General features: G+C 39.7%; 1 protein-coding gene across 4 annotated transcripts in view; it reads right to left on the bottom strand.

The window, feature by feature from the left end:
• LOC112102149 (dnaJ homolog subfamily C member 13) overlaps positions 1-19042 on the bottom strand; it is a 101990-nt gene that overhangs the window by 22073 nt on the left and 60875 nt on the right. For all 4 annotated transcript variants that reach the window (XR_003899994.1, XM_024193258.3, XM_024193259.3 and 1 more), the window contains 10 exons: positions 15809-15963; positions 14736-14937; positions 12128-12243; positions 9763-9841; positions 8885-9020; positions 6403-6587; positions 5492-5566; positions 5185-5304; positions 2448-2627; positions 907-1074 (listed from right to left, as the gene is read on the bottom strand). Coding sequence is in view for 3 of the 4 variants with exons in the window: in XM_024193258.3 (XP_024049026.1) it covers positions 907-1074; positions 2448-2627; positions 5185-5304; positions 5492-5566; positions 6403-6587; positions 8885-9020; positions 9763-9841; positions 12128-12243; positions 14736-14937; positions 15809-15963 (1416 nt within the window). In the remaining variant the exon portion in view is untranslated. The remainder of the gene's footprint in view (positions 1-906; positions 1075-2447; positions 2628-5184; positions 5305-5491; positions 5567-6402; positions 6588-8884; positions 9021-9762; positions 9842-12127; positions 12244-14735; positions 14938-15808; positions 15964-19042) is intronic.

The raw sequence follows: 19042 nt of genomic DNA, 5'->3' as shown, positions 1-19042 counted from the left end.
TGGAGTGTCTTTCCTTACTTCCTTTGTGGAGCATTCCATCTGGCTCTTCTCCCTTTCTTCCTCCAAATGGTTATATAGTCTCCACCATACACATACTGCAAGGCCTGGTTTGCCATCTTCCTCATCTCATCTCAGCTCCCCACCCGCACATAAGTGACATCCATTTCAGAACACTTGGAAGGCACATTTAAGTGAGAGGACTCAAGAATCCACCGGCATCTTTGGTATTACTCCACACTCATATTGGTCACTATTTTTTTTTTTTTTAAATAAAACATTGTTTGCTTTGTCACTTACCTCGAACTACAAACTCATCTCATGTTTCTTCCCATGCTCCCACCACCCACCCCATAATTTACTCTGATAATTTTATTTACTTCCACCTTTGCTGCGGCTTTTATCCTTCTGTAACATTGTTGCTCCCTTCTTTTAAACACTATAGTCTTTAAATTCTACCCTTGCATTGGCTTTTGTTTCCCAATACCATGCTGTCTACCCCAAACCTTGGCATCTGCAACCCCTGAATTCACTTTCTGTTCCTATCTTTGTGCTGCAAAGTGCTGTACATTTTGGGGTAAGGGTGTTCACCTGCATCGTTGGTCAATTCAAGACTTCATTTTTTTTAAACTTAATAAAAATTGACTAGATAGCCACTGTTACCTAGGTACTGTTCTAAAAACATTCATAAAAAAAATCAGTAGAGTTCAGTTCTAAAGATCAGAAGTTTTCAAGTCATTTCACTGGGAAATGGTTATCAAATTGCACTTCATTTCTCAGTAGTCAGGCTGCTCTGGTTTATTTGTTACTGTGGCTAACAAGTAAGGTTTTAATAAACAAAAATCATTTCTTGTACGTTATTTGTTTTACATAACGTCAACACTTTGGTAGCCTTAGACATTCTTGTACCTCAATAGGAGCAGCCACAGCAAGTTTCCTTGCAACATATGGTGTCAGCATTCCAGCCAAGCTTTTCCTGATTGTTGGATTTTCAGGTGTAACTTGTTCTTCACACAAATACCCTCCAAGACGACTCAAAGCAAGAAGACTGAGTTTGGCGAGACTATTGGCTACTTCCTGTAAATGAAAAATACATACATTTTAAAAAGATCAATCCTATTATTGAACTTGAACAGAAACCTGAAGCTGGCTAAAGAGAAATATCAACTACCTTTTTAAAAACCACCTCTTGAAAATAAGTTGTCCAATGCTTTTTTTTTTTTTTTTAATGCCTTGCATGATCATAAGCAAATTCAGTTCCCTTTAGTTTACTTCTTGTTTATGCGCCAACCTTGACAGACAGAAATATGCATACATCTGGGCACAGCACTAGGTGTTGCAGAACCGCAAGAGATACTAACAGTTTTTGACATGTTACACCAATATAGTTTGTCTGCATCTACATGTGTAAAGCCCATGAAGAAAACACTAGATGAATTTGGGGCTTTAAACTGACATGAACATTTCTTAATTCATAATTTAAGGGGATATTTGACCAAAGAATGGCCATTTCTAGAACAAAGACATATTTTTATGAGATATGTAAACCTTTGTAGAATGATTCAACAGTGCACTAAAAGAGGGTATTTTTTGCATCCTGGCAAGGCTCCTCATTGAGCTGATCCCGACCCACAGGTTTTACAACCAGTTGAAGTTCTACAATTCTGCTATGAAGGAGCCTGTTATGGTGCTAATATTAATCTATGAGGGATTTTTTTTAAAGATAAAAGTAGTGCTTCTGACAACTAGCAAGCTACTTCTTCAGTTCTGGACTATCTGCATCTAGTATTTTCCTGCTTATTTTTCTACTGGGAAAATCTGTACTATAGGTGGATAATAATGTTTATGGCCTATCTTGATCACATCATTTTATCTATTCCCATAAAAAAATTAACGCCATCAATAATATATTGATTTATTGTAATATACATTACAGGGATGTTGTAATTATCCCAAAACCAAGCACTGTAAGCTAGAAAATTCAGAGTTAACATGGTTATGCTTAAGAAATTTTAACAAAATATGGAAATGCACATTTAGGGCACCCAAATCATATTCACTCTGCCCTGTATGACACCATACAATTATCATATTGTTACAGTTAAAGCATTTTAGCATTTATGGTTCCAGATTAGATGGAAGTAATTTTTAACTCAGTCATGTAATTTGGGGAAATGTTGCATTTTTCATACCTAACAGAGTTTGAATCTGTGCTATACAAGCTAAAAACTGAACCTCAACTAATGAGTCTTAACTGGCACTTCCATAATCTATTCCCAACAAATTCAATTACAAGAGAAACTTGTATGTACAGTCAACAGAAACAAATTCACTTAACAAGTTTAAGCATTATTATTCAGGAAATACATTACCACCTCCCAAGAGACGGTAACCAACATCCATCTTAAAGTCTGAAATAGAGTCAATTATAGGTTGCTCATAAATATTACCTGCTGATTAGAATCTTCACTCTTCTGAATGCCACTCTCTTCTAGTGTATAATCATAGTTAAAGAGGTAACCGAGTAAATACCACAAAATTCCAGCTTGAAACAAATGTGTTTGTAGCCAGTAATCGACAGCAAATGAACTGACACATTCCACTCCCAAGGAAGCCACTCGTGGAATGTTCTGAGGAATGAAAGAACTGGTATTCAGTATTTTTGGTGACTGAGGAAAATTTTAACCTAAAGGAAAAAGTTAAATAGCATACCAGCAAATTCATCAACAGGAACAATGTTTAAGATTTTGAATCTCTTAGCTTAATATAATGGGCGAGATACTAAGGATCTGAATAAACTGATGAAATTTGAAGTCTACGGGGGGAGAAAAAAAGGCTTACAGTGTTCACAACTTCAGCATAAGCATCTACATAAAGCTTCAGGGGACATATGGATAGAGCTGGTTGAAAATTTTCCAACAGAACAGTTTTCTGTCAAAATCCTGATTTAATGGAAGCCAGGCAGTTGGGCTGTCTGCCTGCTCAGTTAGGTCAGCCAGCTCCCAAGATCCTCTGCAGCCTTCCTGCCCAGCTGCTGGGGAGCAGTGCCTCTCCAGAGCCCAGTCTCCTGTGCAGCTGGCCAGCAGCTGGAGTGACTGGTGTCAAGCTGTCCTTGTGTGGGAACTAGGGAGGCAAGGAGCCAGTCAGGCATCTGGAAATTAGGGTTCTTCCAAAAATCTGTTCTGTGGAAAAATTTTGCATTTTTGACTTTGTTCCACTTCAGAACAAAAACATTTTGAAGTTTTCAGCAGAATGGATATTCTGGTTACCTCTCAGCTCCACATGTGACCTTCAAATAATTGAGTTTTGGTTAACCAGGGTTTTGATAAAGGTTTCACTGTATTCAGAAGCAAAAAAACACAGCAGGGTCAGACTTTTTGCATTTAATATCCTGCTTTCCCTCACGCAGTCAGGGGCAGCTCCAGGCACCAGCGCAGCAAGCGCGTGCCTGGGGCGGCAAGCTGCGGGGGGCGGCCTGCCGGTCGCTGTAAGGGCGGCAGTCAGGCGGCCTTCAGCGGCATGCCTGCGGGAGGTCCGCCGGTCCCGTGGTTTTGGCGGCGGGTACGCCGAAGCTGCGGGACCGGTAGATCACCCGCAGAAACACTGCCGAATCCACTGGACCGGCGGACCGCCCGCAGGCACACCACCGAAGGCCGCCTGACTGCCGTGCCTGGGGCAGCAAAAAACAGAGCCGCCCCTGCACGCAGTGCAATCAAGATGGACTTCTTCTGCTACAAGTTGCTTTAATAGGCTCTAGTCTGCAATTCTTCCACATTGCTCAGCATGGACATATTTGTTGATTTGTATTACATTTTGAACAAAACTTATTCTATACTTCCTTTTAGAAATCAAATTTTGAAGAGCTCATCTAAAATAGCTCTTTAAAAAGAGAATAGTTATATACATTTACTTCTACAGTGATGTTCTGTAGGAGCCGTCTAATAGTGGACTAGCTCAAGCACTTCACATGAAGTTCTTAATTGATAGACTGCACTAAGTACTGCAAAGATCTGTTTAATGGAAAGTAAAATCTTTAAGTTCTACTGTGTTTTGGAAGAGCTTTCAAATGGATGTCACCCCAAATACTTTTACTACATTCTCAGCTGATTACGTTTCTTTTCAATATTCAAAGTAAGGTAGAAGTAACCTCAAGTAATTATACCAGCTCTGGATTTCGTAGGCCAGTTTTTGAAGGTTTACCATTGAGTTCTTTTTGTGTTTTAAGTCAGAGCTTTAGATTTTGTTCTTTATATCAGATGTGCCACTTTCTTCCTAGTGCAGCAATGCTATTTTAAATCACCAGCTAAAGGAATTTAGACTTGAGATTTTTTTTCTACTTATAGAAGACAAAGTAAAATTAAATATTAGAGTAAAAATAAAGACAGTTAGTCTGCCTAGGTAATTGAATAAGTAGTTACTGGTGAAATTCTGCTTTGTTACATAACTTTAAATTCAGAGTAATACCATTAAAACCCATGGAGTTACTGGTTTTTAGAGCTGTGAAACAGAACAGAATTTGGCCCACGTGTGGAAGGTAAGCCAGGATGGTGACCCACTACTCCCTTCTCACCAATTTGAGAAATATTCTGACAGGTAGCATTTTCATCTACTGTAATTGGTAGATAGGGAAGTACAAGAACAGTAGAACCAAAGACTAGGATTTAAATTTAAGTGGAAATACTTGGAGTCAGAATGTATGGATTTGTCTCCACACAAGTTGCACTGGTTTTCAAACCAATCTGATTAAACTAATGCAAAACCTGCTGTAGATGATCTGATCTGTTTAAACCAGACTTGTCTGGGTATAGCTTGCATCTTGTAATTTACAGACAGAATTTAAAGGTGAAAAAAAGCAATATAAGCTAGATATAATAAAACTTATAGGTGCAAGCTAAATGTATATAAGAATCTACACAGGGAATTCGCACCATTTAATTAAGCCTGTTTAAAAAAAAATTACACCTTTAGTTAAATCAGTGCAAGTTTGTGTGTGGACCAAGCCTTTTATTTGTGTCAGACAGACTGCAAGTATCTGTACTATTGGGAAATTAACAAAACAGTTTTTATAAAACTTATTTTGAGAATTAGTCTCATATAGTGGCTCATTTTTTGTACTGTATTTACAACAACACTTAAATATAAAACAAGAAACTACAACAGCTTAGGTAGTAAGTCAGGAGATCTTACCTTGCCATAATATAGCACTCTACAGAGATCCTTGATGATATTAGGCATTTCAGTGATCTTTTCTCTGCACTCCTCAAACTGAGCTGCCACACTGTAACACTTGCTTATATGCCCACATACCTACAAACAGAAACACTTTCCTAAACCACACAATTAATGTAATGTACTGCATATCCCTTGAACAGGAGGACATGCAAATTTCAAAAAAACCTTTGTATTAGCTGCACAAAGCCTCTTAAGAAAATGGTACAAAAAGTATGGCCCAACATACTGTTAAGTACTATTTTACAATTTCTGTATTACTTACCTGTACAGACATGTCATCTGGTTTACTGGAGCGAGTCAAGACTGCCACACAACGATTAAATGCTTCTTGCAACACCTTTAGGGATTAAAAAGCTGTAAGGGTTAGAATTCATCATAAGCCTAAAGGAAGTATCTTTCTGCAAAAAGTGTAGCTTTACAAGCTTTGTTTCAATAAAGCCTGCACAGGTCTGTAAATCTATTAACTCCTGTTATGGTTTAACAGCTGTCCTATGCAGCAAAACGATTTTGCTTTTGCTGTTTGGGCTTCATAAGGACATTTTACATCCATAAAGGGAGATTTACGCTACTTCACATGAATTGTCCATCATGTAAAGATGATCTCCCTTGAAATATCTAGCCATTTCACACTGCCATCATAGCTTAAAGGGAGTTTTTAGAAGATTCTTAATACAAGCACTTATAATTATAGTGGTGTCCTCTTCTCCCAGATGTGCTATTGAGGAGTATTCATTTGGAATAACCAAACCATCCTCAAATGGTTTGCTCCCACCCTTTAAAGCAAGTCACTATTTATTTTTTATGTTTTTTTTTTTTTGTGTGCACAAAACAAGCACAACACAGAAGCCCACTACAGACAGTGCCGTTCCATGCAACAGCCACTAGAACTTGTTCTGGAAGACGAATGTTATGTAAATCAATTCAAAGCCACTTTGTGGAGGGATGAATTAGTTTGCTCCATAAAGGAGATCCCTACTGCCCTCCACCCCCCTCCCATTTCAGAAGAAACAATGAAAATGTTTCTTGCAGGAAGGAAGTGGGCAAATGTGCAGCTAACACTACACCATCAATTTTGTTCCCCCCCCCCCTTCCTCAGTTGATTATCCAAGAAGTAGTAACCATCAACAAACAAGCTGTGAAAACAGATGTGCTTATGAGTTTCTTTGGGTTTACCTCTATTCCATTCTCTCTCCGCAGTTCTTCTGCATTAAGTGCTGAACAATTGACTGTGTGGAAAGCCAGCTCTGCAGCAGCAGGCAACAAAGGAGATTCCTTGGAAAACAGAAGATCATCTGAAGTTTCTAGGGTAATGGTCTTAATCAGCATGGGATAGCCTGCATATTTGTAAGGTTTCAAATCTGAAGGATAAACAGAAACTGAAATGTAGCAAATCTGATACACATTTAGACACTGCTAGTTAATGGCTGAGAATTTTATCTTGATCTGCTTCAGATTACTAAATTACTCTTTCACAAAATGTTTTCTCCTCCTTCAGAGCCAAGCTATGCGTGAACACAAGGTTGGCTCATCTGACAAGTAGGATTATTTCTGTAGCCCTTGAGATTTTCTAGTAATGCACAAACCAGTCTGCCGTCTTTCACAGCATATGTGTAGCCTACTTCAAGAAATTACGTGAAAAACTTAAACTAACTGTTAACGTTATCGAGTCAGTTTTAGTAAGGGAACACTAAATTGGGAAGGTTGGGAAGTTCTTTATATTTAATGTTACAGAATGACTGCTGAAACTTGAGTCTATCACCTTCTCACATAAGGCATCAAACCCTCTGAATGGGTTTCAGATGGGCTTAAGTGCAATTCTAAACAAAACTTTTAATTTGCTATAGAACATGACAATCTATATGTTAATGTAGTATTTGGCTTAATACATCTAATTGAATATTATGGGTGACCTTTTCCACACAAGTCAAGAGATACAGCTGTAGTACCCCAAGCAACATGCCATATTGCATACAAAGTATTTTATACAACTAAGATGTTTGTGGTTTAAGTTACCATACATGGTAATGCAATGGGTTCCCAAGATCGTTAGTCAATAATTATTAGACCACATTAGTCATCTCTCCTCCCTGCTAGAGACTGCAGAGGAGGAGGGTGGCGTTGGAGCTGGTACATGCAGTCTCTACCCGTCCTGGGGACTATGCAACAGCAGGGGAGCCCTGACCAGAAGGATGCAGTCAGTTTTCAACTCCCTTTGGACTATTTGAGTAAACAGTAAAACAGGACAGAGAATCTTAGTACATTTAAGAATGAGAAAGTCACACTGCACATGTGCAGCATGCACTACTTTTATGTTTAGAACTATTTAAGGGACATTTTGTAAGTACTAAAAAGTTTTCTTTGAGAACTCAACTTTCAGTCTTGCCAGAGAAGAAGAGACCTTTGAGTGCAAGAGTCAGACATTTAACTGATGAAAAAAGTCTCTTTTCTTCATTAGTGATTTTCAAAAACAGGCAAACACGTAACAAATTGTATTGCTAAATGTTCACCTTCAGCCTTGTTGCCATCTCCTGCTATTTCAAAGCACCTGAAAATGTTAATTGAATAAAATGACTTTTCAGTCACAATTACAATACTACCAATTATTATTTGACTAGAGAGTTTCCAGCACAGTGAAAGTGAGTCTTGGTCCACCACTGACAAGATATGACACAGAAGTTACTATATTTCCTGTTATCAGATTTTTACTAGATATCTGGGTATCTTTACTGGGTATCAACAAGAAAGTATGATAGTTAGGGCCCTACCAAATTCATGGTCCATTATGGTCAATTTCACAGCCATAGGATTTGAAAATTGGTAAATTTCATGTTTTCAGATGTTAAAATCTGAAATTTTACAGTGTTGTAACCGTGGGGGTCCCAACAAAAGGGAATTGTGGGTGGGGGTTGCAAACCTGTTGTAGGGGGGTCATGGGATTGCCACCCTCACTTCTGTGCTGCCTTCAGAGCTGGACAGAGTGGGGAAGAGGGGGTGCGGAGCTATCTGCAGCTGGGAGAGAGACCCAAGAGCAGCCCTGCAGGGACAAAGCAAGTCCTATCCTGCCCCAGCTCTGCCCAGATTAGCAGCTAGGAGCCGCCTTTTCTGGGGCACTCTTAGGAAGAAGGGAAGATTGGACCCACGTCCACAAGCCTCCTCCAGCTGCAGGAACCTCTGGGGCTGTTGCACAGTCCAAGAGCACCCTGCAGCAAGGGGAGGCACCCGAAGGTGGATCTGGTCTCCCCCACTCCACCTGAGCAGCTGTGCAGAGGATGGACAAGTCCTGTCCCTCCCCAGCCCAGCCGGAACTAGGAGCCCTCTTTGCTGGGGCATTCCTAGGAACAAGGGGACATCGGATTTCATGGGAAAAGGCTTATTTCATGATCCTATTTCAAGGTTCCGAGTCATGTTTTTCACGGCCATGAAATTGGTAGGGCCCTAATGATAGTGTAGAGAGGAAGATGAAACTAGATAAAAAGCCCTTCTATTTAACTTTTACTATGTTAAATATGAAGCTTCCACATTTCATGAATTTTTTGTATTTTCACTATTTCATGAAAAGAAATTTCAAAATTAATGCATTAATAACTCAAAGCAGCTTCAAAAAGCTGCTCTGAGAAATACAGTGGAAGTGATATTTCTGAGTCAGTATGCCCACCTTCTTTGTGTCTGTTGAAGAGGATGCTTTGAGCTTTCAGAATCAAGATGATATTCTCTGGATCTGGGCCATCCACCACTTTGGCCGATTTTGTGCATAAGAACTCATATGCTTTGTTCACTTTTTCAAACATATCCTGCAGATAACAATATGGACAACGTCAAGCTGTTACTTAACAAAAGCTGAGTATTTACCAAGTCTCAAAACTCACTTGCCGCTTCAACCTATTTTCCCTATTTTGATTTTGAATTGGTAAATGACGACATTAGCTATATTATACCATTGCAAATGAAATTTCAAGGGAGTGTCACATCGGAGAAAACTCTGAAAAATAGTATCTGAGTATGCTGCTATAGGAATATTTTTCTGGTTCACAGATCAGTTTTTTTCTATTAAGTCTTTCAATGAAGGTGTAATCCTGCACTTAGTCTTATCAATGAAAAACCGGTGATATTTCAAAGTTAGCATTATGGCTTCACCGCAGAATCAAGTGAGTGGAAAAGAGGGCTGTAAGAGTGCAATTTTTTCAGACATAGGTCTGGTAGTTATTGTAAAGAAAGTTACACATTATCTTTATTTAAATGCCTCATCCTTTAAAAACCCACAAGATTATATGCAGAGCATGTCATTTCCTGGCATGATGGAATGAGATTATTTGTTATTTCCGAGTCCCTCTGAAGAAAATGTTTTTAATAAGTGTGTAGTATTCCAGATAAAATGCTATGAACCTCTAGAGTTTGTGCAAGTGTATTCTGGAAGAAAGTGACTTGCTCTGAAAACTCTACCAATGTAAATATTTATTAAAAATCAGACAAACCCATTAAACCATAATCTCAAAAAAGTCTCAGTGTAAACTAAAGTCATAGTACAATACATACCCTCCCTTCTGGGTTCTTATCAGGGTGATATTTTTGTGCCAACCTGAAGTAGGCTTTTCTGACCTTGCTCTCATCATGCCTGTCAGATGCAGATAGAGAATTTCATGTTATATATAAAACATGTCAATAAGATAATAAATTCTCATACCAAAAGTGAATAAGAACAAATTTACATTTTCAAAACTACCGACCTCTAGAAATCAAAAATCATGATTCAGACCCTCCCCCCAAATCTTTAGATTTTTTAAAAAGATATCACATTTTAGTCTATCTTGACTTTTTAACTCATCTACAAAGTGTGATAATTTCAGGTTGAAAAGTCAACCTTTAATGCACATCTCTTCCTCGCTGTTCAGGAGACTTGCCCTTACACCTCAAGAGGTGGAAACTGCCATCCACTTCCTGTTACTGTCTGAATTCTCCCCACCTAATTTCCCCCCCTCCCCCGCCCATATTTCCCTTCTGTGCAAGGGCTATAAAAGAGAGCTAGAAAATTAACAGTGAGCATCCAAGAAATATCAGACACTCTCTCTTTGTACCAAGTTTTCCAATTATTTTTTCACCACCATTTTTTGTAAGCTGCAAAGATTGTTCCATGTGAGAATGTTTTTACAGCCACCACCTTACTAGCTGCAGGAAAAACCCTAACCCAAGTAGAACCTTCTATAACCGAGTTCAGTAATTATGTTTATAATCCTTAAATAGTTTAATTCTCACATTCAAAGCATTTAAAAAAAATTAGATCATTCTTTGAATAATTTTGATCAACCACATAACTATCAAATAATTACAATTTAGTCTAAAATCTCACCACAATTGTTCAAATAGCTAAAATAATTTTATTTTAATTATCCTGCTCTCCTGCTGTCCTAGGACCCAGGCCACAGAACTTCCATGACTTCCTCCTCCTCGACTCCCACTGCCCCAGGACTCCCTCTCTGCTACTACAGATAGAGAGTCAGACATGAAGGCATGGTTCAATGGCAATGGCAGGTCTGTGTCCTCAGCTCCAAGACTCTTGCAGAGCTCTGCCCATGTGTACAGCTCTGAAGGGGGGAAAAAGTCAAAAACGGAGGAGCTTTGTGTCTTCATGAGAGCTCCTCCCAAAGACACAGAAGTCCTGTGAATCTCAATTAGTTCTGATTGCTATGAATAAGATTACAAAATAGTTATTACTGCACTATTCACTTTAAAAGTATTCTCCAATGACTGAATTTGGGGTGGCAAAATAGCCTTGTTGCCAGGCTGTGGCTATCTACATCAGACTACCAACTCCACTTAGTTGTGAGCACCATTTCACTGCAAGACTACTGTGCCTTCCCTGTAGTCTGACTCCACCCTGGACTGAAAATTTCCAAACGGCATTGACAGACACTGAATAAAACAAATCAAGGCTCATTATCCTAGTGGGTCTCCTATTCAAATACAAGTACTTATGGACTATGAGCTAGCTACCACCCACAGAAGCCAGTCCATCCAGGTGAGCTGGTAACCTTGCAAGCCATCACTGACAGTCTGAGGCTGATTAGGAGGGTCAAAAGAAAGCAAGAGTGGGCAGGAGGAAGGAAAAGAGAGGAGGGTCTTGGGACCCTGGAAGGACTGACCAAAGCCCAAAGAGCTTTCAGAGCAGTGAGGAAACGAAAGGAAGGATTTTGCTTGCAGATACTTATTTTTGCATGGATCTGTAAATCTTACGATTTCTCTCGGAATAAAGGATGTGCGTTTAGAAAACTTTGCAGGTTGTATATACTTGCTTATAGTCATGTAGTCCCAAAAGAGGGAAACAATAAACCAGCAGGTCCACAGCTTTGATAGAACTCAATGTGCAACAGCTACTGTGAGGCTTGTGGGAGCAGGCGCTAACTTCAGGGTCTATGCAATAGGACTGCAGGGTCCCCACTGGCAACAGGAATGTCAGACATGGAAGCTGTATCGGGAGTGTATGCCTAGACGCTCAGAGAGAAAGTTAAACTCTGCCCAGCCCAGAAAGCAAAGAGCACGTGGGACCCAAAGTTTGGATCCAGTACAGCAGCTTGGCATGAGCTCAAGACTGAAACAGACATTTTTTCCAAATTAATGGAAGCACCACTTTTTAGATACAGAGATTAGCCTAATATCAAATCAAAGAGTTTTGGATTTTTTCAGCATTTATTCCTTGCTGAATAAAGGTTGCTTCCGTCTTTAGTATAATTTAAATGCCTGAAATACAATGTCATCTGATAGTTGGTTTTCAGAGGTCTCCAGCTTTGGGTACCATACGCTGAGTTCAAAATTTCAATTTATCTGGAGTAACTTATGATATAAAACAATGTAGCAGTTACATATCAGCTTGAGTTTTGTTTTAGTAAGTTTTATGGCAACTTACTGTCCTTGTCCTTTTGGAAGGTTAAGAACTTCATAAGCATCATCTGTTGACATTGTAGGTGGCTTCTTTTCTACCTCCTTCTTCCAAGCCTCCAGAGTATCTTTTAACAATTTAACCTGAAATTAATTAAAATCCATTAAGGATATTATGGCCAGTGTCAAACATAATTGTCAGCACTTGATACTGAAGCAGTACTATCAAGGAATTCAGATATCGTGAAGCTCTTGGTTATGGGGCTAACTATTTTAATCTAATCTTTCCACCAACAAATCACTGGAAATTTGTATATTAGTTGATTTGAACGCAGGCAATGTTGCCTGTTTGAGTTGCTCGCAAATAAAGCTGTTTTCCAGTTTGTGGCTAAATGCTTTATTTATATATATATATATATAATTTCACTTAATGCAGAGGTGAAATTTTTTTAATATTAGAATGTAACATTACTTAGATACTCCTATTTTAAATGCTTTCTAAGGTAGTTTTTATCCTTAACTGAGGCACCCTGGGATTCTGATTTTGCTCCATGCTGCCATCTTCCGTTCTTAAAAATGTGTTACATTTAAATTTGGAGTGGACAGAGCTCTAGAAAGTGTATTGTACTTGAAAAACCTGGTAGGTCTTCATTTTTGTTTGGGGAATTCCATTTAGATATTTTGTACATGAGTAAGTTAAGGTTAGCCTCAGAGTTCTAGCACTAAAGTGATATTTTTAAATTAATGCTAGTAATCAAATGCTAGGAATCAGCTACCAGATATATTAGACTGAACTCTGCCAAGTAGCTTTGTTGCAACTTTTAAGTTAAAATTATGAAAACATTTACATATTGTAAGTTTCAATGAGTAATTTAAGACAACCAAACATTCCTCTGCATATGAGGAATAAGTGACTATACAAGATCTTTAGTTTCATTGTCCAAGTGAGGTGAACTGCAAAGACTAAGAGAATATCATATGTATACTGCACTGTAGCCTTAACCCCACTACCATTCACAAATGAAAAACCTCTGACCTGGCTTTTTAGAGGCACTTTAAGCACAGGCCAATTTACCTGGCTGTATGGGATGGGCTACAACCCAGGCTCTGTTCTAAGTCAAGCTGGAACTGGTCTACTTTGTATTGAGGGCACAGGGGAAAATAAATAAATCATTCAAGTCAGCAGTCCTCCAGTGTCCATCCCACAATTCCCCGAAAGGATAAATAAGTTCTCTCCCAATTTACTGGGTAAGTCTTACAGGATCTCAGCACAAAGAACCATGGGCTACGTTTCCAGGCACATGCATGAGGGCAGAAATGGTAATGCAGATTTGGCTTTGCAGTGGGAATGCTCTCATCCTTGCTAGGCTAACTGAGGTGCCAATGACCTGGGTTAACTGTCAATGTTGAAATAGCCATCTATGCAGTCTAAGTCTATGTTTCTTGTTAAGCTTTAGAAGTTTAAGCATTAAAAGAAGAGTTACTAAAAGAGTTTGTCAGGTTACTTATCTGGCTTAGTCTCTTTAAGCCCAGGGTTAGTGAAACTCAGTTAGCCTACCCTGGGTTTGTTAACCTGGGGCTGAGTGTCTACACCCATTTGTAACCGCAGGTTAGGAACTGTTGAACCCTGTGTCCCATCCTGGGGCTCCAGTGTCTACACTGTTTTATGTGGGCAGACTAAGTCCAACCTCCCATATCCCAGACTTCCTAGCATCCTCCCAAAATTTGGCTGCTCTAGTCCTTTGTTTGTAGTGTACTGTGGGAAAACTTGACTGTCCACCAGACTCAACTGCCCAGAGGACAAAGATACCTGGCCTGTGGGATCATGGAATATTTCTGGTGGAGTCCCAGAGCACGAACCCAGTGGGTCTATCTCTACAAACTGCAAAGTGATATGGCGTAAACCTGGGTTCCGGCTTGACTCAGGCTCAGACCCTCCACCCCCTGGGACTGAGCCCTGATTAGTAAGGTTTATGTGTAGATGGAAGGGGTAGGGGCCTTGAGCCTAAATTCAAACCCCAGACTCACACTGCAGTGTAGACATCCCAAGAGTTGCTGAAACAAACGGAAGTATGAGCAATCATATCTGATTGTTACAGCAGCAGAATAGTTTTTTCATGCCATAATCAAGAATTCAGAGGACAATTCAATTATATTCCCGTTTACCCAATACTGATTTTTGGTTCATCATGCAGAAGTTGTTACAGCAGGTCCACAGCTTTGATAGAACTCAATGTGCAACAGCTACTGTGAGGCTTGCGGGAGCTGGCGCTAACTTTAGGGTCTATGCAATAGGACTGCAGGGTCCCCACTGGCAACAGGAATGTCAGACATGGAGGCTGTATCGGGAGTGTATGCCTAGACGCGCAGAGAGAAAGTTAAACTCTGCCCAGCCCAGAAAGCAAAGAGCACGTGGGACCCAAAGTTTGGATCCAGTACAGCAGCTTGGCATGAGCTCAAGACTTGCAGATGTAAACCAAAAAGTATATTGAGGTTTATGGAGGAAACAAGGTTTGAAGCCAACTATTAAGACAATTTATCACTCCTGTTTTTTTGGATTTTAGAAATGTTTGAGTTTTGTTAGGTTTGTGCATATGTGCTATGGATATACAAGCGTAGAAAGATTTCTGACTTACAGGATCTTTAATTGGCCAATCTGGAAATAGGAGTGTATCACACAGGTGTTTGAGGTAATAAATATTACAGAACAGCTCATTCTCCAGTTGTGGATAGTTGATAACTGGTATGGGGCAGTACTGATAGAGTGCTCTTGTATTACTTTGAAGACGAGGGGTGAAGTCAGCAAGGTGAGCAGCAATCTTCTCGATCATAAGGCGCCTGTGAATTGCAAACATCAAGAATTATACAAATACAAGATTTTGGTCAGGTACTTTTCATAAGTACACTACTAAGCATTTTTGACAAGGGTTTAATATCCCATAATTAGCCATATTTTCTTGAACAGATTAAAAGTCTTATGAAATTTGGGATACTACAGTGCTATAATCTCATGTGACTGGTTTTAATTTTAAGACACCGAAACAAAAAAAATTAAGCAGTAATACAGAAGATGTGTACACAGTTCTGCCTACTTATTCGCCTATTTGAGAGCAGTCTCAAATTTGTTTTAACACTGAAGATTTAGATTTATATAAAAAAAGGTATATAATTAGAAAGATTTTCCATGCTTTATATGGGAAATACCCTAGCAACCTGAGAGGTATGATATCCAGACAAGAATTATATGATTTGCAACACCATGTAGTTTACAGAGGAAACTGTGAAGAATGGTCACACTCTAGAGACAAATAACATTTGACGACACTAACTGAGCATGACGTAGGCATGAAGCAAACTGTTGGAGAATTTAAAGTGAAATGGCGTAAACTGTTCTATGACACTGATATTTGTACCATGGGCTTCTTTTGAAGAGAGACTTTGTTGTGCCATGTTGTTTCCTGGCTTTATGATGTGAACAGAGGGCTAAAGAAAGACTTAATTGGGACAACTAAATCCATTTCACTGGAGAGAGTTTCTACAGGCAACTGCTACTATAGCTAAGTGAAGTGAACCACTGAGCCCTCTTTGCCCAAGATGTAAAATATACTATACCAACTAATCCTGGTCAAATCACATGGTATGCATTTAATACAAGTTTAATCAAAAGACTGGAACCTCTATTTAATGGGAAATAGATACAAATAGTTACCTCATTTCATTGCTCCAAATTGCTTCTGGAGTGTCAAATTCCCCAAGAAAAATTTCAGAAAATTTTTCTGGCTCATAGTTTTCTAAATAACACACCATTGCTTCAGGAAGGATGTGTCCTAGTATACTTCTTTGAACTATATCTTGCCCTTTTGTCTAAAATGAAAGAATTTCACAGGTATTGAGGTATTTGCAAGTTAAGTTGTAGTTTGATCACACTCATTGCATGATTAACATACACTGGGATACGGCTTTCCTATTTTACAGTGGAATTCAATGAAATGGATTAGGATCTTAAATGTTTTTGTATAAATTTTCTTTACATAGCTTCGAGTATGCAAAAATTTGCTAGTCATTAACAGCTACTTAAATTTAAGGAGGCTGATTTTTTAAAGGATGCTGACCATGAGTCATCTTCTCATCACTTGTAAAGAAGTGAAACACAGCTAAGTAAGCAACTGTGACTTACAGTATAACACTCAGAACAGTCATAGCACTTTAAAAAGTATACCAGTTTTACACCCAGGGCAGTGAAGCCCATCATCCTTAGAGATATAAAGCCGTGGACTATAAGAGACACTAATCTTTAGGTCATTGTAGTTATGTCCAACAGCAGTATGTTTCAGCTCATCAATGGAAAGAATTCATAAGACACTGAAGTTTGCTACAGAATATTGATTTTGCAGCCAATGGCAAGACTAGAACAAGTAGCAAGTATCTCTCCAGAACTCAAATTCGTCACTAGGTCTTCTAACTGTATGAGCCAAAAATCCTATCTAAAATTCCTAAAAGCTATGCAGACAGATTTTAATTATATCATTTACTGATCAAATTGTTTGCTACATCACTGATCTAGTTTAAGTTTAAAGATTTTAACAAGCAACGATATTGTAAATCCTTTTTGATATCATGAATTTAAAAAAAGATCTGATGTGAGCGAGCACCCCTTGTATCTTGAATAAAGTACATCAGTACATGGAAAGTTATGCTGGTTTACAGAACAAGTTCTTGGATCCTGCTTACTATAAGAATGCTAATAGGAAGTATGTTTAATTCAGAGGCACAGTACTAGAGGCAGACAGACACACATACTATAGTAGCAATAGACGTTCAGCTCTAAAATTTTATTTTTGTAAAAATTATTCAATTTTTATATGGTTTAAAATTTGACTTTAGGGTGACCATAAAGGGTAAAGATACTGCTAAATATTTCAGACAAACCAATGTATTGCAGGCCTTCTGTATCAAAAAAAGGAAAAAACAATCCTTGGGAAAACACCACCAGACTAACATGATAAGCAACTTCTGGATACTATCTCCTCCCTTGGTTCAGCTTTGTAGATTTAACGCTCTGACATACGTAGAGTGGGTGAATTAAGATGCACTTTCTGCAAGGGCAATTTATCCTCTTTATAAAGGTGACTGAGTATTAACACCCACAAGCACTACCTTCCCCACAGTTTATTAAGCTGCAACCAAGTTTCCATTAAAAATCCTATTTGGCTGTCTCCCTACTAAAATTCACAAAATTCAAATTCATCTCAAAATTGTAATGTTAAATTCTACTTTGGCCAGGAACATTCCTGCAAAGTTTAAAAGGAGTTGGACAAGGAATTCCTAATATATAACAACCTAAAAATAATGGTTAGAGTTCCAAGTTCTTCATTTTTGCCACTTCACACCAAAAAACAAAGAGAAATAAACTTAGTTCACTGGATTCCTTTAGCTTGATCATTTACTAGGCATTGTGTTCCTCCAAGTGGAATAGCTGTGTGTGCACACAACTGAGATCAGAGATTTATGGTCCACAAACTATAAAGAGTTTAAAGGATCATTGTACTGGCCAAGCCAGAAGGTGCTATAAACTCATCTTAGCTCGAAGCTGCTTCCACTTGAGTTATGAAGAGTAAACAGAGCTCTTTTGAAATGCCAATTGCAGTCATCCTAGCTGCAAGTTTGGAAGATAGAGGCCCCACAAGCTGTAAAAATCCATATGATTTTACTCCTGTACAAGATGTTGGATGGGGAAGGTAATGGAGTCCACCAGATTGTGTCTCTCTCTGCCATTGAATATAGGGAATGTGCTTCCCCCTATTATTTCCATGGGGTTCTAGTGAAGGTTTTTCTTTAAACACATTACAAGCCAATGTCCCATTTTGAAGCTTCCTAGGACAAAAAATTCAGTCTCAGAAAACAGACTTCTCTGGTCATCTTAAAGTGTTCACTCACCTCACTTTAAGACCCAAGTTAGATCTTTTGCTGCATGCCTAGATGCACACAAGAGACATGCAAATAGGCAGTGTCTAGTGAAATCCCACTGTTCTCCAGGCAACATTCCCATTGGTTATCTGCTGGAGAGGTGGTAAGCAGTGAGATCTAGGTGTCTCAAAGGGTCTAATTATAAGAGGAACGAGTAGTTGCTTGGATTAGTACTCCAATGACTATTTGTAGCACTACTAAAATAAACTTTGTCACATCTTAGTTGCAAATGCTTGGTTTGAATTTAGGAAAGAAGAGTATGTTTAATGCACTGACTAGGCCAGATTGAACGAGCAGCAGGAAAAGCTACTTGGCTGTGCAAATGGCATTTCTTCATGGTCTTCTCTAGAAGACAGAGAGCAGATATTACAAACAGGATGCTTTCTAAAGGAAATTCAAAGCAGACTTGACTGACAGAAGTCAAGAATACAGGAGTCTATGCCCTGTATTTGGTAATGAATTACTGCCGTAAGCGTGCACACGGGGTGCCCAGGCACACCCTAATGCCCACAGGCTAGATCCGGCCCGCGGGATTTGCCCCCTGTGGTGCCGCAGGCCCCGCGCTGCTCTCAGAAGCGGCCGGCACAGCACCACGTCCCTGGGGCCCCGACGGGTTGGGGTGGGAGGGCAGAGGGCTCCATGCGTTGCTCCAGGCACCGCCCCCCCCGCAGCTCCCATTGGCCGGGAATGGGGAACCGCGGCCAATGGGCGCTTCGGGGGAGGTACCTGGAACGTGGCAAGGGCAGCACGCGGAGCCCTGTGCCCCGCCCCCCCCCAAGGGGCCATGCAGGGATGTGGTGAGCGGCACAGCGCGGGGCAGGGCAGGCAGGATGCCGCTGCAGGTAAGCAGCGCCGGGCCAGAGCCCGAACCCCTCCTATACCCTGCCCCTCAACTCCCTGCCCTGAGCCCCCTGCACCCCAACTCCCTGCCCTGAGCTCCCTGTTGCACCCCTCCTGCACCTCAACTCCCTGCCCT

Source organism: Terrapene carolina, unplaced genomic scaffold (assembly GCF_002925995.2).
Source record: "Terrapene carolina triunguis isolate 2854851 unplaced genomic scaffold, T_m_triunguis-2.0 Scaffold34029, whole genome shotgun sequence".
NCBI lineage: Eukaryota > Metazoa > Chordata > Testudines > Emydidae > Terrapene > Terrapene triunguis.
This window is presented reverse-complemented; position numbering and strand designations above follow the sequence as displayed.